At 33.7% G+C, this 18,169-nt stretch overlaps 2 protein-coding genes across 3 annotated transcripts in view; both read left to right on the top strand.

Moving 5' to 3' along the window:
• Positions 1–11,924, top strand: part of LOC138124421 (discoidin domain-containing receptor 2-like) — a 51,880-nt gene extending 39,956 nt beyond the window's left edge. The window contains exons 5-10 of one of the 2 annotated variants that reach the window (XM_069039463.1): positions 2,006–2,237; positions 8,155–9,382; positions 9,514–9,662; positions 9,715–9,837; positions 9,889–10,004; positions 10,056–11,924. In XM_069039463.1, coding sequence (XP_068895564.1) covers positions 2,006–2,237; positions 8,155–9,382; positions 9,514–9,662; positions 9,715–9,837; positions 9,889–10,004; positions 10,056–10,785 — 2,578 coding nt within the window. In that variant the 3' untranslated portion in view covers positions 10,786–11,924. The remainder of the gene's footprint in view (positions 1–2,005; positions 2,238–8,154; positions 9,383–9,513; positions 9,663–9,714; positions 9,838–9,888; positions 10,005–10,055) is intronic. The other variant, XM_069039467.1, reaches the window with a different exon arrangement.
• A 5,388-nt stretch (positions 11,925–17,312) lies between these two features.
• The window catches only part of LOC138122475 (WD repeat-containing protein 47), a 68,712-nt gene continuing 67,855 nt past the window's right edge, over positions 17,313–18,169 (top strand). The window contains exon 1 of the mRNA XM_069036740.1: positions 17,313–17,468. The gene's annotated coding sequence lies outside the window, so the exon portion shown is untranslated. The remainder of the gene's footprint in view (positions 17,469–18,169) is intronic.

The following is an 18,169-nucleotide window of genomic DNA, read 5'->3' as shown; positions in this document are numbered from 1 at the left end:
ATGTACTCGTATGTGGAACTAGATTAACGAATTTGGTGCTAGGCAGAAATTTGATTTGTCTTAAAAATGTTCCAGTATATTTGTCAATTATTCATTTTATAGATTTTAATGGAACAATATTTTGATTTGTTCAGAATAAACTTCAGTTACAAACAGAACCTTTATTATTACAATTTTTTTAATGAGTAGTGTTGAGGATAACAAAATTAAACGAATGGTTTTCTTCTAAAAATTGCCTTAGTTTACATTAAAACGAGTCAATTCATTTGAAAAATAAAATTTTACACATAATACCGTTTTAATTCTCTTTCAGGCTTTGATTACGGTTGACATTGTCAAGCTTTAACCTGTTGAAGTTTTTACATTTTCACTTTACATTTACAACGTTCGGATTTTCGACTGATACAAATTTTGATCTGTTAGTATTTTAATCCTGTCATAATGAACAAATTTGGGATAAAATCAAAGCGATTCGAAATTACAATATTTCACAGCAGGGTCGCCTTTATCAGCCTCAATTTCAAATTCCTTCAATGTAAAGTTGAGTAAATATGTACGTGAAAGAAGGGATGAAACTGAACCAAGTAAATTCTTCCAAAATTATGTTCAAAAATATTACATGTGTAATATGTATACTCAAATAACTAAACACTCCTAAAAGCTCTGAAAAATATATTTTTGTAAAAAAGTGGAATTACCACATGAAAAATAAGACGAAGTTACTTTTACTCAACAGCTTCACGTAAAAAGTATAACATTTCACTCACCCCTTATGCCATTTTAAATTTTTGAGTTGTCCCCTGCTGCGCTGCAATTTGTTGGTGTAGAAAAGTGTAATCTATGCCAAAAGATGACGATTTAGCAATACGAATTAAACTTTCTAAGGATTTTCGCCATAAATCAACGATGTAAATTTAAGGATATTTATACTTAGTTACTTTTTGGAGTGTGATACTCAACCATTTGTTTTATGCAAGTTATTTCTGAACAAAATGAAAAATTGAGACATTAAAAGCTCTCTGTCTGTCAATAGTAGAATCAATCAATAGAATCCTGGATTCTTGTCTGACTTGAATTTATTATATTATATTTTTCTTTTGTGGATCCTCATCTTTAATATTTTTAGAATGGAATGTACTTTTTGAAAATGTGAAATATGTTTGTTGAATTAATGGCCTTCTACCAGTATGTATTCTTTTCCCTTTCAGCTAATAAATTGCAAACCTGCCTAGTAACAAAATTACGTTCACAATTCATAAAATTAATTTGTGCATTACGTACTAACAAATTTACAATATTGCACGATATTTCTTACCACAGTAAATTACGATTTAATCATAGTGTTAATTCTCGGATCCATGTTTTTATAATTGCCATTTTGTTGTACTTGTTGTACTATGTTCGTGTACGCTAATCGATTTCTAACGAGTAAATCTGTTCACCACACGTAGATTTATACGGACCCAAACTGATAGGGATTATAGAGGTGCGGACAATCTAAATAGGCAAATATTTAGCCTAAAATACTTTTTCGTCCACCTATTCAGGACTTTTGCAGAAGGAATCAATGAATAATGGATAGAAGTGCCCCAGAGACCGTTCTTAAAGTACAACGGCGAGGAAACTTCAGAGCTTTTATGGCGCACACTTTCCTCTTTTTGTTGAAAAGTAGGAATGTTCGAACAAGTATTAAGTGATCAATTGGTTTTTTTATATTTCTCCTCAACAAGAGAATAATCACAGGAAAGAACTTTAATAGATAAGAGTTGATTATTAGATTTAACAACTAAAAAGCAGAAGCACATTTGCTCGATCCAAGATAGCGTCGTTTAAAAATAGAGTCGTAATGTAATTAAATTTAAAAAGCTCGGAATTAACCGTGCGTCATGAAACGATAAAACCGCTTCGCTCAACGACCGGTCAGAGCTAGCCTGCGAAAGCTCTTTAACAAGTCTTTCTTTTGATCGCCAGAAATAATCAGAACATGTTCTTTATTTATTTTAAGGGTTCGAACCGATAGAAATGGTGGTGCTTGGTGCCCTTTGAAGCAGGCAACAACGGAGCCCGAAGAATGGATCCAAATAGACCTGAAAACCGTTCACATGATAACAGCAACTGGAACCCAAGGTCGTTTTGGTAACGGGGTGGGAATTGAATATGCGGAAGCTTACATGCTGGAATATTGGCGCCCCAGACTATCGAAATGGATACGATATCATAACAGTAAAGGTGAAGAGGTAAGAAAATTTAAATTACATCGATTCCTTTTTCGAACACATTTATTCGAAACGGAAGTTCCTAATTAAATTTTAATTCATAAACGAGGTCCTCAATGCGCGTGCCAAAAGTAGTAACCGCTTTCAAGTGTCAAACGTTTTAGAAATTTATGACGAAACTTGAGCAATTATCAAAACTGCAATCATATGTGAAGTATTTATTTTAGTATGCCACATGCCCATCCAGAACTCGTCATGTTATTATTAGTAATTGCAGCCAGAAGTTGAACCCAAAATAACGCTGAAAGCTTTTTCAACGACCGGATACCACTCTTTCACTTGTTTATTTGCTTGGCCGATTTTAAATTTTACATTAATGTTGCAAATTGATCGAACGAATTTAATTGTCTATTTTATAATCTTCCGCTTTCAATTTTGTGCGGCTCAAACAAAGAATAGCGAGGAAAACCGGAGCCGTTTTCAGTGTTTTCTAGTTCGTTTATTATTAGCTTTGTCACGCGACCAACCCTGCATATTGATTTTTATTGCATTAAAAGCTTACTTACCACACCTTGATGCCGTGTTCGACCATTGTTGAAAGCACTGAAATTACTAGAAAATTGCACTGAATATTACAAAAAACCATTTCAGTAAAATATTATTGTGTCGCTGTGTAATTCAGTATCATTTGTTTAGTTCACCTAATTTATGTTAAATTAGAATAATCCTTACCATCTGCCTAATAAGGACGAACACTATTTCATGTCAATTCCTGAAAGTTTTCAATGTTGTCATGTTGTAGGATTGTATAATTTTTTAAAATGCCTCACGTATACGCTGTTTTGCAAGATAATTAGGAAAGCACCATGAATTGTAGACATTTATCTTCAATTGTGCTCTTCCTGTGCGGCGCCTATTTTGATTAAGCATCCGAGCAACGTTAAACATGTAGCAAAATATTTACCGTAATAAGAGGACGATAAATTAACATTGTAACAGCTCTACTAAGTGATATTAATGGTGACGTGGATTATTATTAAATAAGCCAATTTACATTACTAGTCTTTCAAATGTTTACATGGCACATTAATCCAAAATCATTAAATTTAATGAAGATTTTTCAAGTCATTTTGTATGATCACAAAAATGCAGGGTATTTCACGAGTGATAATGAGCCCGGCGGAATTGAAAATGCAACTCACAATACATTTCCAAAGTTTTAACGTGGCTATTTTAAATACGGACAGACTGATTCACATAACTTTCCAACCCTGACGAAATTTAAATACAGCCAACAATACATTTTTCATTCATAACTTGATCCAAAAACATACATTATTTTAAAGTTTTATATGGTTTGGAGTTTGGACATCCCCCACAAAAGTCTCAATTATAAAAATTTAATAATGACAATAATTGACAATATGTATTTTTTTTTTTTAAGAAACTGACTCATCACATATCAATATCATATCGATCCTTTCGTCATTGGAGCACATTTTAATTAACAAAAATCATTTCAGAATGAAATAAAAAGGAACTGTCAAGTGATTGTCAATATTGTCAATAATGCCAGGAGTGTCCAGATTTCATAGTAAATAAAGGTATCAAGTTATCACTGAATAAGGTATTACTACCTGCATTTAAATTTCGTTAGGCTCGGAAAGTTATGTGAATCAGTCATGTATAGTTGAATTTTTTTAATAAACAATTGTCAAAACGTTGTCTTGTTGGTATGAGCCAAACTGTGATTTTCATGATAATACGATTGCTCACATTGAGTGTCAACATTTTTTTTATGTACGGTTGACTTTAAAAAAAACGGGAACTGTCAAAAAAAGTTCTGTCAGATTTTATTAAATTTTTATAGTTTGAAACGGCCTTTTAGAATTTAGGTTAAAAAATTGCACTTATGTGTCAGAAATACTACTGTCAAACAGACACAAATTAACATAAATTGACAAATTAAATTTTCAGTTCACATTAGGTCAAATTTCATTTCCCGTTTTTTTTGAAGCCAACTGTAACTGAGCCTGCGCCCTAACGAGAGAGAGTTTATTTCAAATTCGAAAAGGTTTCTCCTGATTTCTCATTAAATTTGTTTTGAAATGAATTCACGGAAGAAAGGTACGGGAAGTGAAGTGAACATAACCTTAACCATGATTTGGTGTCTAATTGTTATACAGCTGGTCCATATGTCCAAATTTTAGGGTGGTACAGTATGGTTTTTTACTTCATTTTGACACTGACAATTCTTTATTAAAAAAGTTTCACTATATGTATCGTATTGTCTTAAAATGAAATTATAAATCCATGATGGCTTTGCTTCCAGTAATTTTATTTGTTAAAGTCGTCGTCAAGAAATAATCAGGTTTGACTTAAATTGTAAATCATTTTACAATAGGAGAGAAAACCGTCTTATAACTACCATAAATAATTCCTTATTCCCTCTATTTTTATTGCCCCTTTGTTGTGCAGTGCCGGCTCAAGGAAAATATTACTCAGGTTCTAAATATTCCTTCTGTGATCTCAAACTGACTTTCTTATTATTTATGGTAGTTATAAAACAATTTCCTCTATTATTGTAAGATGATTTACAATTTAAGTCAAAATTGACTATTTCTTGATGACGACTTTACAACTGAAAAAGTTAAAATACCACGATTAAAATGTAATCGAATGATGAGAAAACAGAGATGATTCTGATTTATGGAGAATGTAATTAAAATTATTCCGCTGTTGCGTGTTTATGCAGACAATAATAATAATAAACATTTTCCCAAAAACTCTTCGTTTCTTCACAATTTAATTTAACCAAACGAATGACGTTTACGTCAAAATTTACGAAGCTGCATAGCTAGCTATATTTTATGTTTTTTAAATCAAAAAACAAATATCCACGTTAACTTTGCAAATACGTATTGTGTGTTGCATTTTCAATTCCGCCGGACTCATTATCACTCGTGAAATACCCTGTATATCAAAATATATAGTATACAATAAAATCAATATCAAAGTTCTTTATTGAACTATAAAATATCTTTCAAAGGAAACAGAATTTTAATTTTTGCATATTTTGTTTCATTGTTTGATCCATATTTTTCTAATTTGACTGCACGAAATTACTTGTCACTCAAACTTATGACTGCTTAAAAATTAATTTTTGGCGTTTTAAAGAATTGTCTGCCAAACACAAATAATACTCTTATCAACCAAGTTAATAAATTGTGTTGTGATTTGTGATTATATTAAATTTGTTTAATCTTTAATGAACAAAGAACCAAAAAAAAATAAGATTAAGTAAAGACAAATGTAGGTATGTACACCTAATATCAAACAATAGTATTTATTATTTTTCATCTCTAGTTTGTTTATCTTTAATTAATACTAATAAAATGTATAGTCAGTTGCTAAACTATATAATGTCGTAAGTACACTGATTAACAACTTTTATTTTTTAAAAACCTCCTAAGCAGACCTCGTGCAGTATTTATGAATAGTTAAAAGTCTTAGGTAACCATGGACGATATTATATATAAAAAGATGTGATTCATTGTCTGCTTTGGTTTCCAATAACGTATCTTCATCAGCTGTCAAATATTTCGTGGAACAGAAAGTATAGGACGAAAAAGTGGTTGCGGACGACCATCAATACGTATTTAGAGTTAGGAAAATTATATAAAATACTTCAATTTGTCATTTATTGCAACAAATGAAGTTGTTTATTTGAAGGATTTGTCAACTAAAGAGACGACCTACATTTGGAAGAGAGAAAATCATGGCTTGCTTGACCACACATTTATTTGAACACTCGTTATTGTTAGTAAATTGTACAAGAACAAAAAATGTAGATAATTGTACGCTCTACATTTTTTATAATAACTTAGATAGACGTATCTCGCACGGATAATGAAATAATCGCAGACATGTGATTTTACACCCCTATTCTCCAGTATGGCGGGGCGAGCGGCAACCCCCCAAGGTCGCAAACTCGGCAATATTAATAATATGCCTAATAGAAAATACCTGCCAAGTATAAACTTTTCTGTACCTTTTGCAAGGTGGAGCCATTTTTATGTCTCTATTGATTGGACTAGAAGTGATGAGAATATCAGTTCATTTAATTGCAACAAATTTTTTAGGTGTACCGTTATCACCCGATTGGTGAGTAAATGCTACCGCTTTGACTAATTTTAAGGCATCCGTTCACAACTAAACTCGAAATACCTTTATGGAATATACCTAGACAGGATGAGATATTTTATTAGGCGATAACTATGGGCAATTTTGCTAACAACATGCTGAATTAAAATAAAGCCCATTCTTGAGAGCAATCATCGTAATGAATAGTCCCGTTAGCAGCACGCTTCTATAATCACTTAAAATCTTCGCTTCATTATCAAATTTATGTTTGTTTCCGCTGTCAGGTCTAATTAAATTAAACGCATTTTTCTGATACCGAACATCAACAACATCGTAAATAGATTAGGTAACTGTTTGTTGACGACTTCACTGATTAAGTTGCTTAATTTGCCCGGATTCCCTGTGAATCTTTATTGGATTTGCCATTAAATTTTAACTACTCAAAACCCCAAATCCTCATAGGCACGACGAACATAAATTTTCAAAACAGGTGTTTCTAGACGTGGACCTTTTCACAAGTGTGGAGTTCAATGGCCCCACGAAAATGCACTAAAATATAATTATTGCAATACTGAGAACGTCATTATTTTTTATGTGCAATCTGGTCTAGGAAACACACGTTTTGAACACGGGAATAGCCCGAGCACGTCTTGCTCCTCCAATTAGCGAAGCTCGAAGTTGTACAATATGGTGAACTCTAAAGGACAAAGTTTGAGATAAGTGCAAATAAAAATTTATCAGAAACCATTATTCAAAGTAGAAATACTCGTCTGACATACCATTAAAGCGTTTCTACAGTTTTCAGTTTTCTGTCGTTTATCTTGAACTCTACGTTTTATTTTATAAAAATGATCTGCCTCACCTTCCTTTTTCACAGACAGAATTATTTCCGAGTCGCCTTACGTGAAGACATGCAACCCGAAAAACATGTTATCCTTAATTAAAATCGAAATACAATATAATTTAAGCAGATAAAAAATTATGTGAACAATTTTTATTTATAAACCAGACGCTTGGTACCATAAAAGCAATTTTACTTTTGTGGATTACATTGTTAAATACAAAATTAATATTTTCAGTCATTAAAAGTGAATTATTTATTTGCATCATGTCGTAAATGTTTGTGAGAACGAGAAACACCCCGTCGTAAAACAGGAACCTAAAAAATTCAAGGGACACCTGAAAAAGATTAGGAGTGGAAAGTAAAATGCATATTTACATAATAATTATTTTTTATACAAACAAAATTTCTTTCAAGTCTTTGCACGTTCTCCCTGTAATGTAATAATAAGGACACAAAAGAAGCCTGCCTAAAAGAACCGCCCGCACAAAAACAGCCGCCACATGCGGAGAACAATCAAAAGCGACATTGCGGGTGTGATAAGAATTGTTAAAAGTACATAATCATACTTACATATGTATTTGTTAAATAAATGTTTATTACATACTTTCTTTTCAAGTCTAGCCAAAATTAAACTAGCGTGGAAAAAGGGCGCCAAATCGACAATCATTCGCGTGACTCAGGAAAATTAGAGTTCTCGTGTTGAGGTAGATATAATAACCGTAAGGGGGCAAGGGGTTGATAACAATAGCCATGTCTCCAGCAGGTCGTAAAAGCTTTGGAAACTACCATACACTCTACTCGCACTGGTTTTCCTGTAGACGTTCTTTGTGATTTAAATATGTATTCCATTTGATTATAGTAAAACAGGTCTGAAATGCGACTGTGCTATTTTCTGCAACAAACATCCTTGTGATTGTCTTTTGATTGCTTCAGTACGTGTTCGTCTTTCAGGTACTGACAGCCAACATCAATACGTATTTGGAATCGAAGAAAGATCTGGATCCGCCAATCTGGGGAAGCAAGATTCGATTTTATCCATACAGTTATCACAAAAGAACAGTCTGCATGAGGGTGGAACTGTATGGTTGCCGGTGGACGGATGGCATAGTCAGCTACTCCATGCCGCAAGGCGACAAAAGGGGATCAAACTGGGAATTCTACGATTTTGGATATGACGGACACTGGGACGGAGATGAATTAAAACACGGCTTGGGTCAACTGATCGATGGAAAATTCGGGCACGATGATTTCAAAACCGATTTTTATAACGAGGGACAAACGTGGGTCGGATGGAAAAACGACACTCGTCAGAATAAGCCAATAGAAATTAAGTTCGAATTCGACCGAGTTCGTGAATTTTCTGCGGTACACATATTCTGCAATAATCAATTCACGAAAGATGTTCAAGTATTTTCACATGCCAAAGTTATGTTTAGTGTAGGAGGAAAGCGGTTTAAAGGTGAACCGATCACATACGAATATATGGAAGACCGGATATTTGAAAATGCGCGAAATATATCCATTAAGCTGCATCACAGAGTCGGACGTTTTGTTAAAATACAGCTACATTTCGCCGCAAAGTGGTTGCTCGTTAGCGAAATAACTTTTGATTCTGTTGTTGCTCACGGAAACTTTACGGTGGAATCAGAGCCGACCACTGTCCCTTCAGTTAAGGGTCACAGTGGCGACAGACATCATGAACATAAAATCGAAATTCCGGTTCCCAATAAGATAAACGAACCGGCGTATTTGACAATCATCGTGATTGGTTTAGCATTTATTATCCTCTTGTTAGGTGGTGTAATATATTTAATCATCCACCGCTTCCGAAACCGAAAATTCTTCCGAAGTCCTAACTCATCGAATATTGGATTTCCGGGCGACACTTTACCGCATCTTCAACCAGAATCTGTGCTTGGGATGAGTGAAAAGGGCAGTTCCATTGAAGCCTACGGCGTTACAGAAATCGAAGATTACCGAAGAAGTCACGGTACTTTGAAGTCGAGTTTGAGATCCACTTTGCCTTTGCCGCATCCTGGGCACATGAGTGAAAATAATGAATATCAAGAGCCATATCAAGCTTTAAAGTACGCCCCGTACTACAGTTACAGTTCTGTTGTAATGGAAATGCAAGATGTAATGCCCAACAGTATTAAGAAATGCCCCATACAGCAGATAGGTAAAAATCTACAATCATTCTCTTTTTTTTTACTTTTAATTTAGATCATATCTAATTTGTTTTTTTTTGTTATGATATTTTATTTAGTTAACACATTGCACTTCGATTAATTGGTATTACTATATTTTTAGATGCCTATGACTACGCAATACCCGAACCCGGAACTCTTCCGCTACTTGGTTCAGATAACACGTTACCAATGACTAGAAGTAGAATAAGTAGTGTTTCTCTAAAAAGTCAAAAGATGAACTCCAGGAATAGTCACAGTGAAGGAAAAAAGGTACGCGCATGAACGCCCATTTGACTATTCAACTGAGATTTACAATTTTCAGTCGCCTACACAACAAGAAGCTCTAACAGCATTGAAGAAGCGCTTGGATGACACACAACTTATGGAATTTCCGAGGCATCGATTACGAATGTTATCAAAACTGTCCGAGGGAGCTTTCGGAACTGTACGTCGTCGGTCTTCTTGATTGACTTCAACTGTATCTTATGACTTTTAGGTTTATATCGCGGAAGCAGATGGTATAGCTGAGTACTCTTCTTCGATATCCATAGGGACGAGATTAGTGGCCATTAAATTCTTGGGCGAAAATGCTACGGAAAAAGAAAAGTACATGTTGTTGTCCTGTTTGGGTAAAAACAACGAGTTTTATTAATTTGTTTTCAGGAAAGACTTTTACCGAGATGTACGAATTTTGGCTGCACTGGAGGATCCCAACATAGCTCGCGTGTTGGGCATTTGCAGTCAAGAGGAACCGATCTGCGTGGTGATGGAGTACTTGGATCACGGTGATTTGTGTCAATTTCTAAAAACACATGTTGCCGCAGAGAACAATAGCAGTTTACCTTATGGTGTTAAGTCACTTTCGTTTAATTGCCTTTTATATATGGGTGCTCAAATAGCTTCGGGCATGCGTTATTTGGAGTCCCTTAATTTTGTACATCGAGATTTAGCGACGAGAAATTGTTTAGTAGGAAAAGGATATCAGATTAAAATATGCGATTTTGGTACTTACAACGAAGTTTACATCAATGACTATTACAAAGTTGATGGAAATACACCGCTCCCGATACGGTGGATGGCTTGGGAATCTGTGTATCAAGCCAAGTACACAACAAAGAGTGACGTATGGGCTTTTGCTGTTACTCTGTGGGAGATATTGTCGTTGTGTCGAAGACCGCCTTATGATTCCTTACCAGACCCTGAAGTGATGGAGAACTTAGCACACATGCACTGTGATGACGGACAGTATATGTATCTACCTCGACCTACCGCTAGCAAGGATATTTATGATTTAATGCTAGAATGCTGGAGACGTAAGGATGTCGAAAGGCCAAGTTTTAGAGAGATACACATATTCTTGCAGAGAAAAAATTTAGGTTACGCTCCTACGTAGTTTAGGAAGACTGGTTAGATATAGAGGGATCAACATTTATGTATATAGAACACAGGGTGATAATATCTATTTTTATTTAAAAAATATATGTTTCATTTTTATTTCATAACGAAGTTGTAAATTCAGTTAGCTTATCTCTATTTTAGTATCTGTTTTTATTAACAGATTTGATTTGTAAAACATACACCAGTCTAGAATTTAAGGTGATTCACATTATTTATTCGCATTTGAGAGTAATCAGTGTAAAAAAATCATAAATTAGCAAATAATTTATAAGGTGAATCTATTTTTTAAAGAGTCTGTTAATACAAACGATGTGTACCTATCCATGCTTTACCCATTTGTTATATAACTCTTTCACAAGGCACAATAATTCAAGACAATGTATAGATAATATTGTAAAAGTAATAATATCAGTGTTATATAATTATATTTACTAGTCAATTGAGGCGCCTAAGTAAAATATTTTCAACGACTTTACGATGTCACAAAAAGGAGCTTATGATGGAAAAAAGATGTAACGAAATAAGCATTCTAAACAGTATATCTTTGACATTAGATAGTATTTTAACGATGCGCTCCTATGCTTTATAAGTGATGTCTATCTATAGAAATAAAACTTTTCTAGTTACCAAAAAATAATGTAACGTTATTTCCGTTTCACTCTTGTTTATTTTACTCGCTGAAGATTGTACGCTCGAAGATGTACCATCTACAGTCACAAATTTTACGAGTCATGTTTTTTTAAGGTAATCATCAATTTACATATTTTTTTAATGTGCCAATAAGCTTCACCTACATTATAGCAAATTACTATTTTATTTAGCCATATCTTCTGCTTAGTATTGTACGTGTAAAACTTTCAACTACCTACTAGAAACTATATGTTTCTTAATTAACATATTCACTGCTAAAGTATTGAAACATTCCAACATAATGTAAGTGGCACAAATTTAAAATAACTCTTTGCAATAATCCTTTTGTGATTTAGTTGTTGTGCATTTAAATTTCTGCAATTAATAATTATTATGTCAAGTAATAATAACATATCAAGTGAATAAATTGTAAAATATTACTTTATTTCGATATTTTGTTTTATTAATAATTTATGAAAATAAATCTTACAAAGATTTTAACGAGTACGACTTACTTATGTGCCTACCCGCCCCACATTTTTTAATGATTTTCTAAAAATGATATAAATTTCAATTATTCGAAAATGTTTCCACTGTCTATAAACAAAGTTCACGTAACTTCCACGAAGCCTATCCAGTTCAGGAAATGACCTAAGCCAAACCCAGAAATATATAATAATTTATCTGTAAATCGGGATGTGGCCGGCCAGTCCTAGATACGAGTAGGTATTTTCTTAAGAAACTAGCTAAGACAAATAATTTTCTTTATCTCACTTTTAACGCTTTACATGCGCTTTACCAAATTAATCATGACAATATGTAAATATTACATATGTTGTAACCTGTACCCTGTACCCAATTGTAAGCATTTTCTCTAATTTTAACAAGTCACATAAACAAATATTGTCTTCTACACTGAGAAGCTTTTTTACTTTTACGTATGATATTTGGAGTTACAGAAGATATAAGTCTGTTTAAATGTTCAGTGACAAGTTAAATTGACTTCAGGATGCCGTTTTTAATGATATGTCGTTGTCCGACATTTTTCTATTCAACTTAAGTACATAACATTTTTGGTTTACAATACAAAAATTTCCGATAATTATGCAGAATCTGGAAAAGTGCCCCGAATGCTTGCAGCGTTTCCACGTTGAATGGCAAAGGAAATCTTTTCAAAAAGGAATTTCTTTGATTTTGAATCGCCTGATTCCTCAATAAGTCGGTTTCCGATGACATTAATGAAATTTGGCTTCTTTGCACCAAGGGCAATTAAAATTGATACATTTCTCTTTAAGAATAGTAAATTCAAATCTATCATACTGGTAGAATAGCGCTAACACTTCGAACTTTTATCCCTAGTTGTAGTTCGTAGAAATCATTTCCTACAGACAAAACCACACAATTTCTAACCATTATTTGACTGAAGTACATACTCGTATGTAGGTACACCCTGCACTCGGGGCCCTCTGTTGCAAATATTTCCAGAGTACCTACTTTTTTGTATTGAATCTACATATAAAAAGAAATTTCGTCAGATGGTCCTGATAAATTCAGAATAGGTAAATAAAATCTGTAGGTAGGCCACTATACTATACCTATAAAATCGCGGCAGCTCTAGGATCACTATCCTAGAGCTGCCGCGATTTTATGGCAGAGTACTATTGTATAAACGTTAACGACACCGACAATAGGTTTAAACCGCAGGTACAACCCATAATCGTAAATTCGTTCAAGTAGACCCAGAAATATAGTGATTTGATGAGGGATGGAGTACATTAACTTGAGGGGGTCAGTTATGGCAGGGCAATAAGCTTTTGACACCCGTCGCGCGACTGGGCTCTATCTCCCTCGTCTCCAATGGTCCATTTTGAGGACCGTACTGAGACCGTTTCCTGTTTGCAAAAATAAAAGATTTATAACTCACTTCAAGTTGGTAATAAAAGTGACCCCAAAATTGTAAAAGAAATTATCGACCAAAATCCATAAAATTACTACTTTGGGTGAAGTATACTACCCTGTAAACTGACAGGTACAGAACGAAAGTAATGATTGACAGGATGACAGGGGTCTGCTTAAGTCGCTTATCGGCATCTCAATAGGCGTAATAATTACTATTGCCCTGCCATTAAATCCCTGCAGCTCTGGGACCACTATACTTTCCATCTACATTACTCACCACTTCGACTAGATTTACTTTACAGCGGCAATTAAGCTATAAAAGGTGTTCTTTTAAATTTGGCGTCGCAGTTGTCGTTGGAGAGTCGATAGTTTATTTAACGAATTCGTGTGTGAATTGGGCTTTTTTTTTGGCATGAGTGGGTCAGTTTAAAACGCGAGTGAAACGAGTGTATTTACAATAACAGTGTAGTTCAGATTTCTTTGTTCTCTGAAACGTGTATTTTGAGTTGCAGCAATTATTATTAAAACAAACTATTGGAAGTAAGTATTATAGAAATTCTTTGTTATTAATATTAACTTTATTTGTTCTGATAACGCTACAACATCTCACAAGAAATAATACTGAAGAGGTAGTATGTACTAAGAAATAAAATTTAAAAAAAATTGTACAGATATTGATTCTACCATATTTAACCACAAATGTAATCCTTACTACAGTGAATTCTTCTCCCATCTTATAATTTACACCCTAAAAGCTGTAAACTGCTGGAGTCATATTTAGCAGATAGATACCAGGTCGTAAAGTTTAAAAACAAATCATCTAACTGCTTGCCAGATAATCAAGGGGTTTCTCAAGGATCAATACTGGGTCCACTACTTTTCATAATATTTATAAACGACTTACAACTATCACTGAAATCGGCCAGTGGGTTATACGCAGACGATACAACTGTGAAAAATAAAGTAACGACTTACGAGTCGATACCGATAATTTATGAGTCAACCTTAAATGAAGCCTTGGAGTGGTTTCAGGCTAATGAACTATGCCTTAACGTTTACAAATCACAAAATATGTTATTCTCTTTACGAAAACCTGTGACGCCAGAAAATTGTCAAACCTCAGCAAATTTCCTCGGGTTTTATCTTGAGCCAAAGTTCTGTTGGAATATACTTACATGGGGATTCAGTTGCAGAAAAAGTAAGTAAAAATATCTTTCTCTTAAGAAATCTCAAAAATCAACAATCCAGAATATCTGAAAAATATCTATTTTGGAATTTGCGAATCACACTTTTGTATATGGCCTCTTACTATGGGGATACACTACTATTTGCCATCAGCTATTTGGCTTGCAGAGAAAAGCGGTACGCATCTTAGCAGGAGTAGGCGATAAAGATGACTGCAAAGTTTGTTTTACGTCATTAAACATACTTACGTTACCATCATTTTATATATTTGTCTGTTTAATTTATGTTAAACTTCACCTAGATGAATACACATCACATCACAAGATTCATTCTTATGAAACCCGAAATAAATCAAATTTAGGTTTAAAAGAATTTCGACTAAATAAGTCTCGAACTGTAGTTTTGTTCTATGGTATTAAATTTTACAACAAATTGCCAGAGGTGATCAGAAATGATAGTATAGACAATTTTAAAAAGACCATAAAAAATTTCTCCTAGAGAAAGCATGATAACCAACTCAGTAGACCAGGACCAATGGCTTAACGTGACTTCCGAATCACGAGACAGAATATAGCCTTTTTTTTTTAATTTCGTCCTGGGTCGGAATCTAACCCGCGACCCTCGCGTCCCTTAGTCGAAATGGACTCCCTTAGAGGCCGATTTCAAGTTGATTTGCGACGGTCGCACTTGTTGTTGTCATGGTAACGGCGCAAGAGAGAAAGATGACGCATATTGGTAATTAATGTGTAGGACAAAGATAGCTGCACATTTGCGCTGCACCACCTATTTGCCACCATGATGAAATCGAGCCCTCAGGCTATATTCTGTAGTTACTAATATAATTATTATTAAAATTAATTTCTAATTATGAGATCGAATAATAATAATAATAATAATTTGATTCGTACATTACACAAGTGGTTTCGTACATGTTAATTAAATATAGGAATGAAATACATATAATAAAATATGTACGGTTGGCTTCAAAAAAAACGGGAACTGTCAGAAAAAGTTCTGTCAAATTTTATTAAATTTTTATAGTTTGAAACGGTCTTTTAGAATTTAGGTTAAGAAACTACACTTATGTGTCAGAAATGTCAGTTATGCAAATACAAATACTACTGTCAAACAAACACAAATTGACAAATTAAATTTCCAATTCACATTAGGTCAAATTTCATTTCCCGTTTTTTTTGAAGCCAACTGTATGATAAAACAGAGGAATAAAATATGTCGTGCATATACAGTATACAATAAAAACAGATCAAACCAACACAATTACAGCTCTTTAATTTAACACTTCGAACGTGTCTTTCAGGAAATCATCGAAATTGTAGTACCTACTAGGGCGGACAAAAAATTTTGAACGACTTGTTATTCCTTTGACATATAAATGTAAAACTGGCTTTATGGTCAACTAACCTCATTTTTTATTTTTGCCTTTCTTGTCATGTCACCAGTGACAGATTAGTCAATCATAGATTAACACAAAAATTTTGGTGTGCCTATGTCGGCTCACGAATGGTGAACATGGATGAATCTTAATCGTTTCGTCTTTGGCGTCGAAATTGCGAAAGTCGCTGCAGCCCCTAGGCTATCGAGTGGTGTAGAACTGTAGAATGTAGATACATACGTACAGTCGTTGACCAAAATAAAATAGGACAAAGTGTTACCTCAGACAGTTTCACAATTCAAAGTTCTTAGAGGTTTAGCATCAACACAAAATCAGGAATGTCTTCATCATTGATGAAACCAAATTTAGTTCTATTTACGTCAAGACAGAACGACCCAACAGGTTGTATTTTGGTACGCAAATATCAAAAAATTCAAAGTACAGATCAATCCACAATACTAACAAATTATAACATTTATTTATTAAACTTAAAATTAAAAGTTTAAAATAAAAAAAACTTTACAACTAAAGCTGAAGAAGTCAATATTTGATCATTACTCCATTTTGTTGTACAACCAAGAGCAATCTGTTCCTCATGGACAGGCACAGATTTCGGTGATACCTCGGGGGTACCTCGTTCTGTTCCACGGAAGACACCCGCCTTCTTCCAGAACATGGACGCCGAACCACCGTCCCAGTGTGTTCCCACTACCGCATAATGGCATGGATAGTGCCCTTCGATAACCCTAAATTCGTCGAAATTTGCCCATACGACATACCTACCCCTCTGGTGATAGTGTATGTACTCCGGCAAAATTGCCTTGCCGCTGGGTGGTGGAGGGTTAACAAACTACTAATTTTTTTAAGTATTGGTTCAGTGCTAAGAAACTGGACTCAATTTCTTAGTTGTTTATTGGTAATAATATAGTTGATTAAGATTAAATATTTATACATTCAAGCACTTACTTAATTAATAGTTATGGATTTTTTGTAGAATTATGTAATTTTCCTAAAAATATTTTATTTATTGTGCTGCAACCAACAATACAACTGAGCCAGTAATTTGCTAGCTGTTTAATATGTATTAAATTATTTAAATTATTAAATAATTTAATGTTAAAATCAGCCGACACTAGAATGGTAAATCTATGGGTATATTTATATTTAACACAACAAAGATGTTTTACTACAACGATTCAAACTTGGCTTCAAAGAAATATTTTCCGCGGTAATCGATAAGTTCTCCGTCAGTTCAGTGCTGCCAATACTTATTAGAATTCCCTAAAATTCTCCGCCAATTAATTTTTTTCGCATTTTTGACACTGAAAGAAATAATTAATTACTAGTTTAAAAGACACCGTTATTTAATAACATTACATATTTTAAGCATTTGATGCTTGCAGAATATGCTCATAAATGCTCGAAGGTTGGCGGCAATATTGATAAAATGTCAACCTCTGTAGCTGTCGGCTGTCAGAAACGAATTGCAGTTATGGTGCTAGTGTGTTTACATTCAATATTATTGTGATAATTATTTCGAATTTGTGGAAAATCGACAACAGATAGTGTTGGTGAGTACTATATATTTTATATCGTTAATTACTGATGGCTTCTGTGGTGTTAATTCAATTACCTATGTTTTAAATAAGATGACCTCTGGGGGTTTAACATTTATGACTGGACTTTCTGTTAGATCATAATTCGTTAAAATTGTTTTTAACATTACTCTCTTGCAGTGACTTATTAAATACGAATTATACAAATAAATACGTGACTAATGCAAGCAAGATTGAACAAGTGACATTTACCAATTCTCAGCAGGATATGGTCCAAGATTTCTATTATTTATGGAGATTGCCTACTTATTTAATTTATTTGTAGAACATTAACGTAAAAATAGACCGCTGAATAACACAAATGTATATACGCTGCTTACATATCTTCTAGAAAAAGTGTGTACCGTAATAATGGAACCGAGAACAATTTTGTATAGGTTATGTCTAGATGTTGATAGCTCCATGCTCTTGCATCAAAGAAATAAATACATATTTTAAAGCAAAAAAGGGCAAATTCAATATTAAACAAAACTGAACATAGATTCACACAAGGAAAAGGATTGGCTAATTTTATCCATAACATTGCATCAATTGGTAGGGTGTAAATTTCAGAAAATTGTTTCATATATTTATATTTTCATCAATAACATGAAATTTTGAACAATGTGGACCTGTTTTATATTGTTGCTGTTTATTGTAAAGTTATTAGAAGAATA

Source organism: Tenebrio molitor, chromosome 1 (genome assembly GCF_963966145.1).
Source record: "Tenebrio molitor chromosome 1, icTenMoli1.1, whole genome shotgun sequence".
In the NCBI taxonomy this organism is placed as follows: domain Eukaryota; kingdom Metazoa; phylum Arthropoda; class Insecta; order Coleoptera; family Tenebrionidae; genus Tenebrio; species Tenebrio molitor.
The sequence above is the reverse complement of the archived record's forward strand: the minus strand, read 5'-3'. Positions and strand labels throughout refer to the sequence as shown.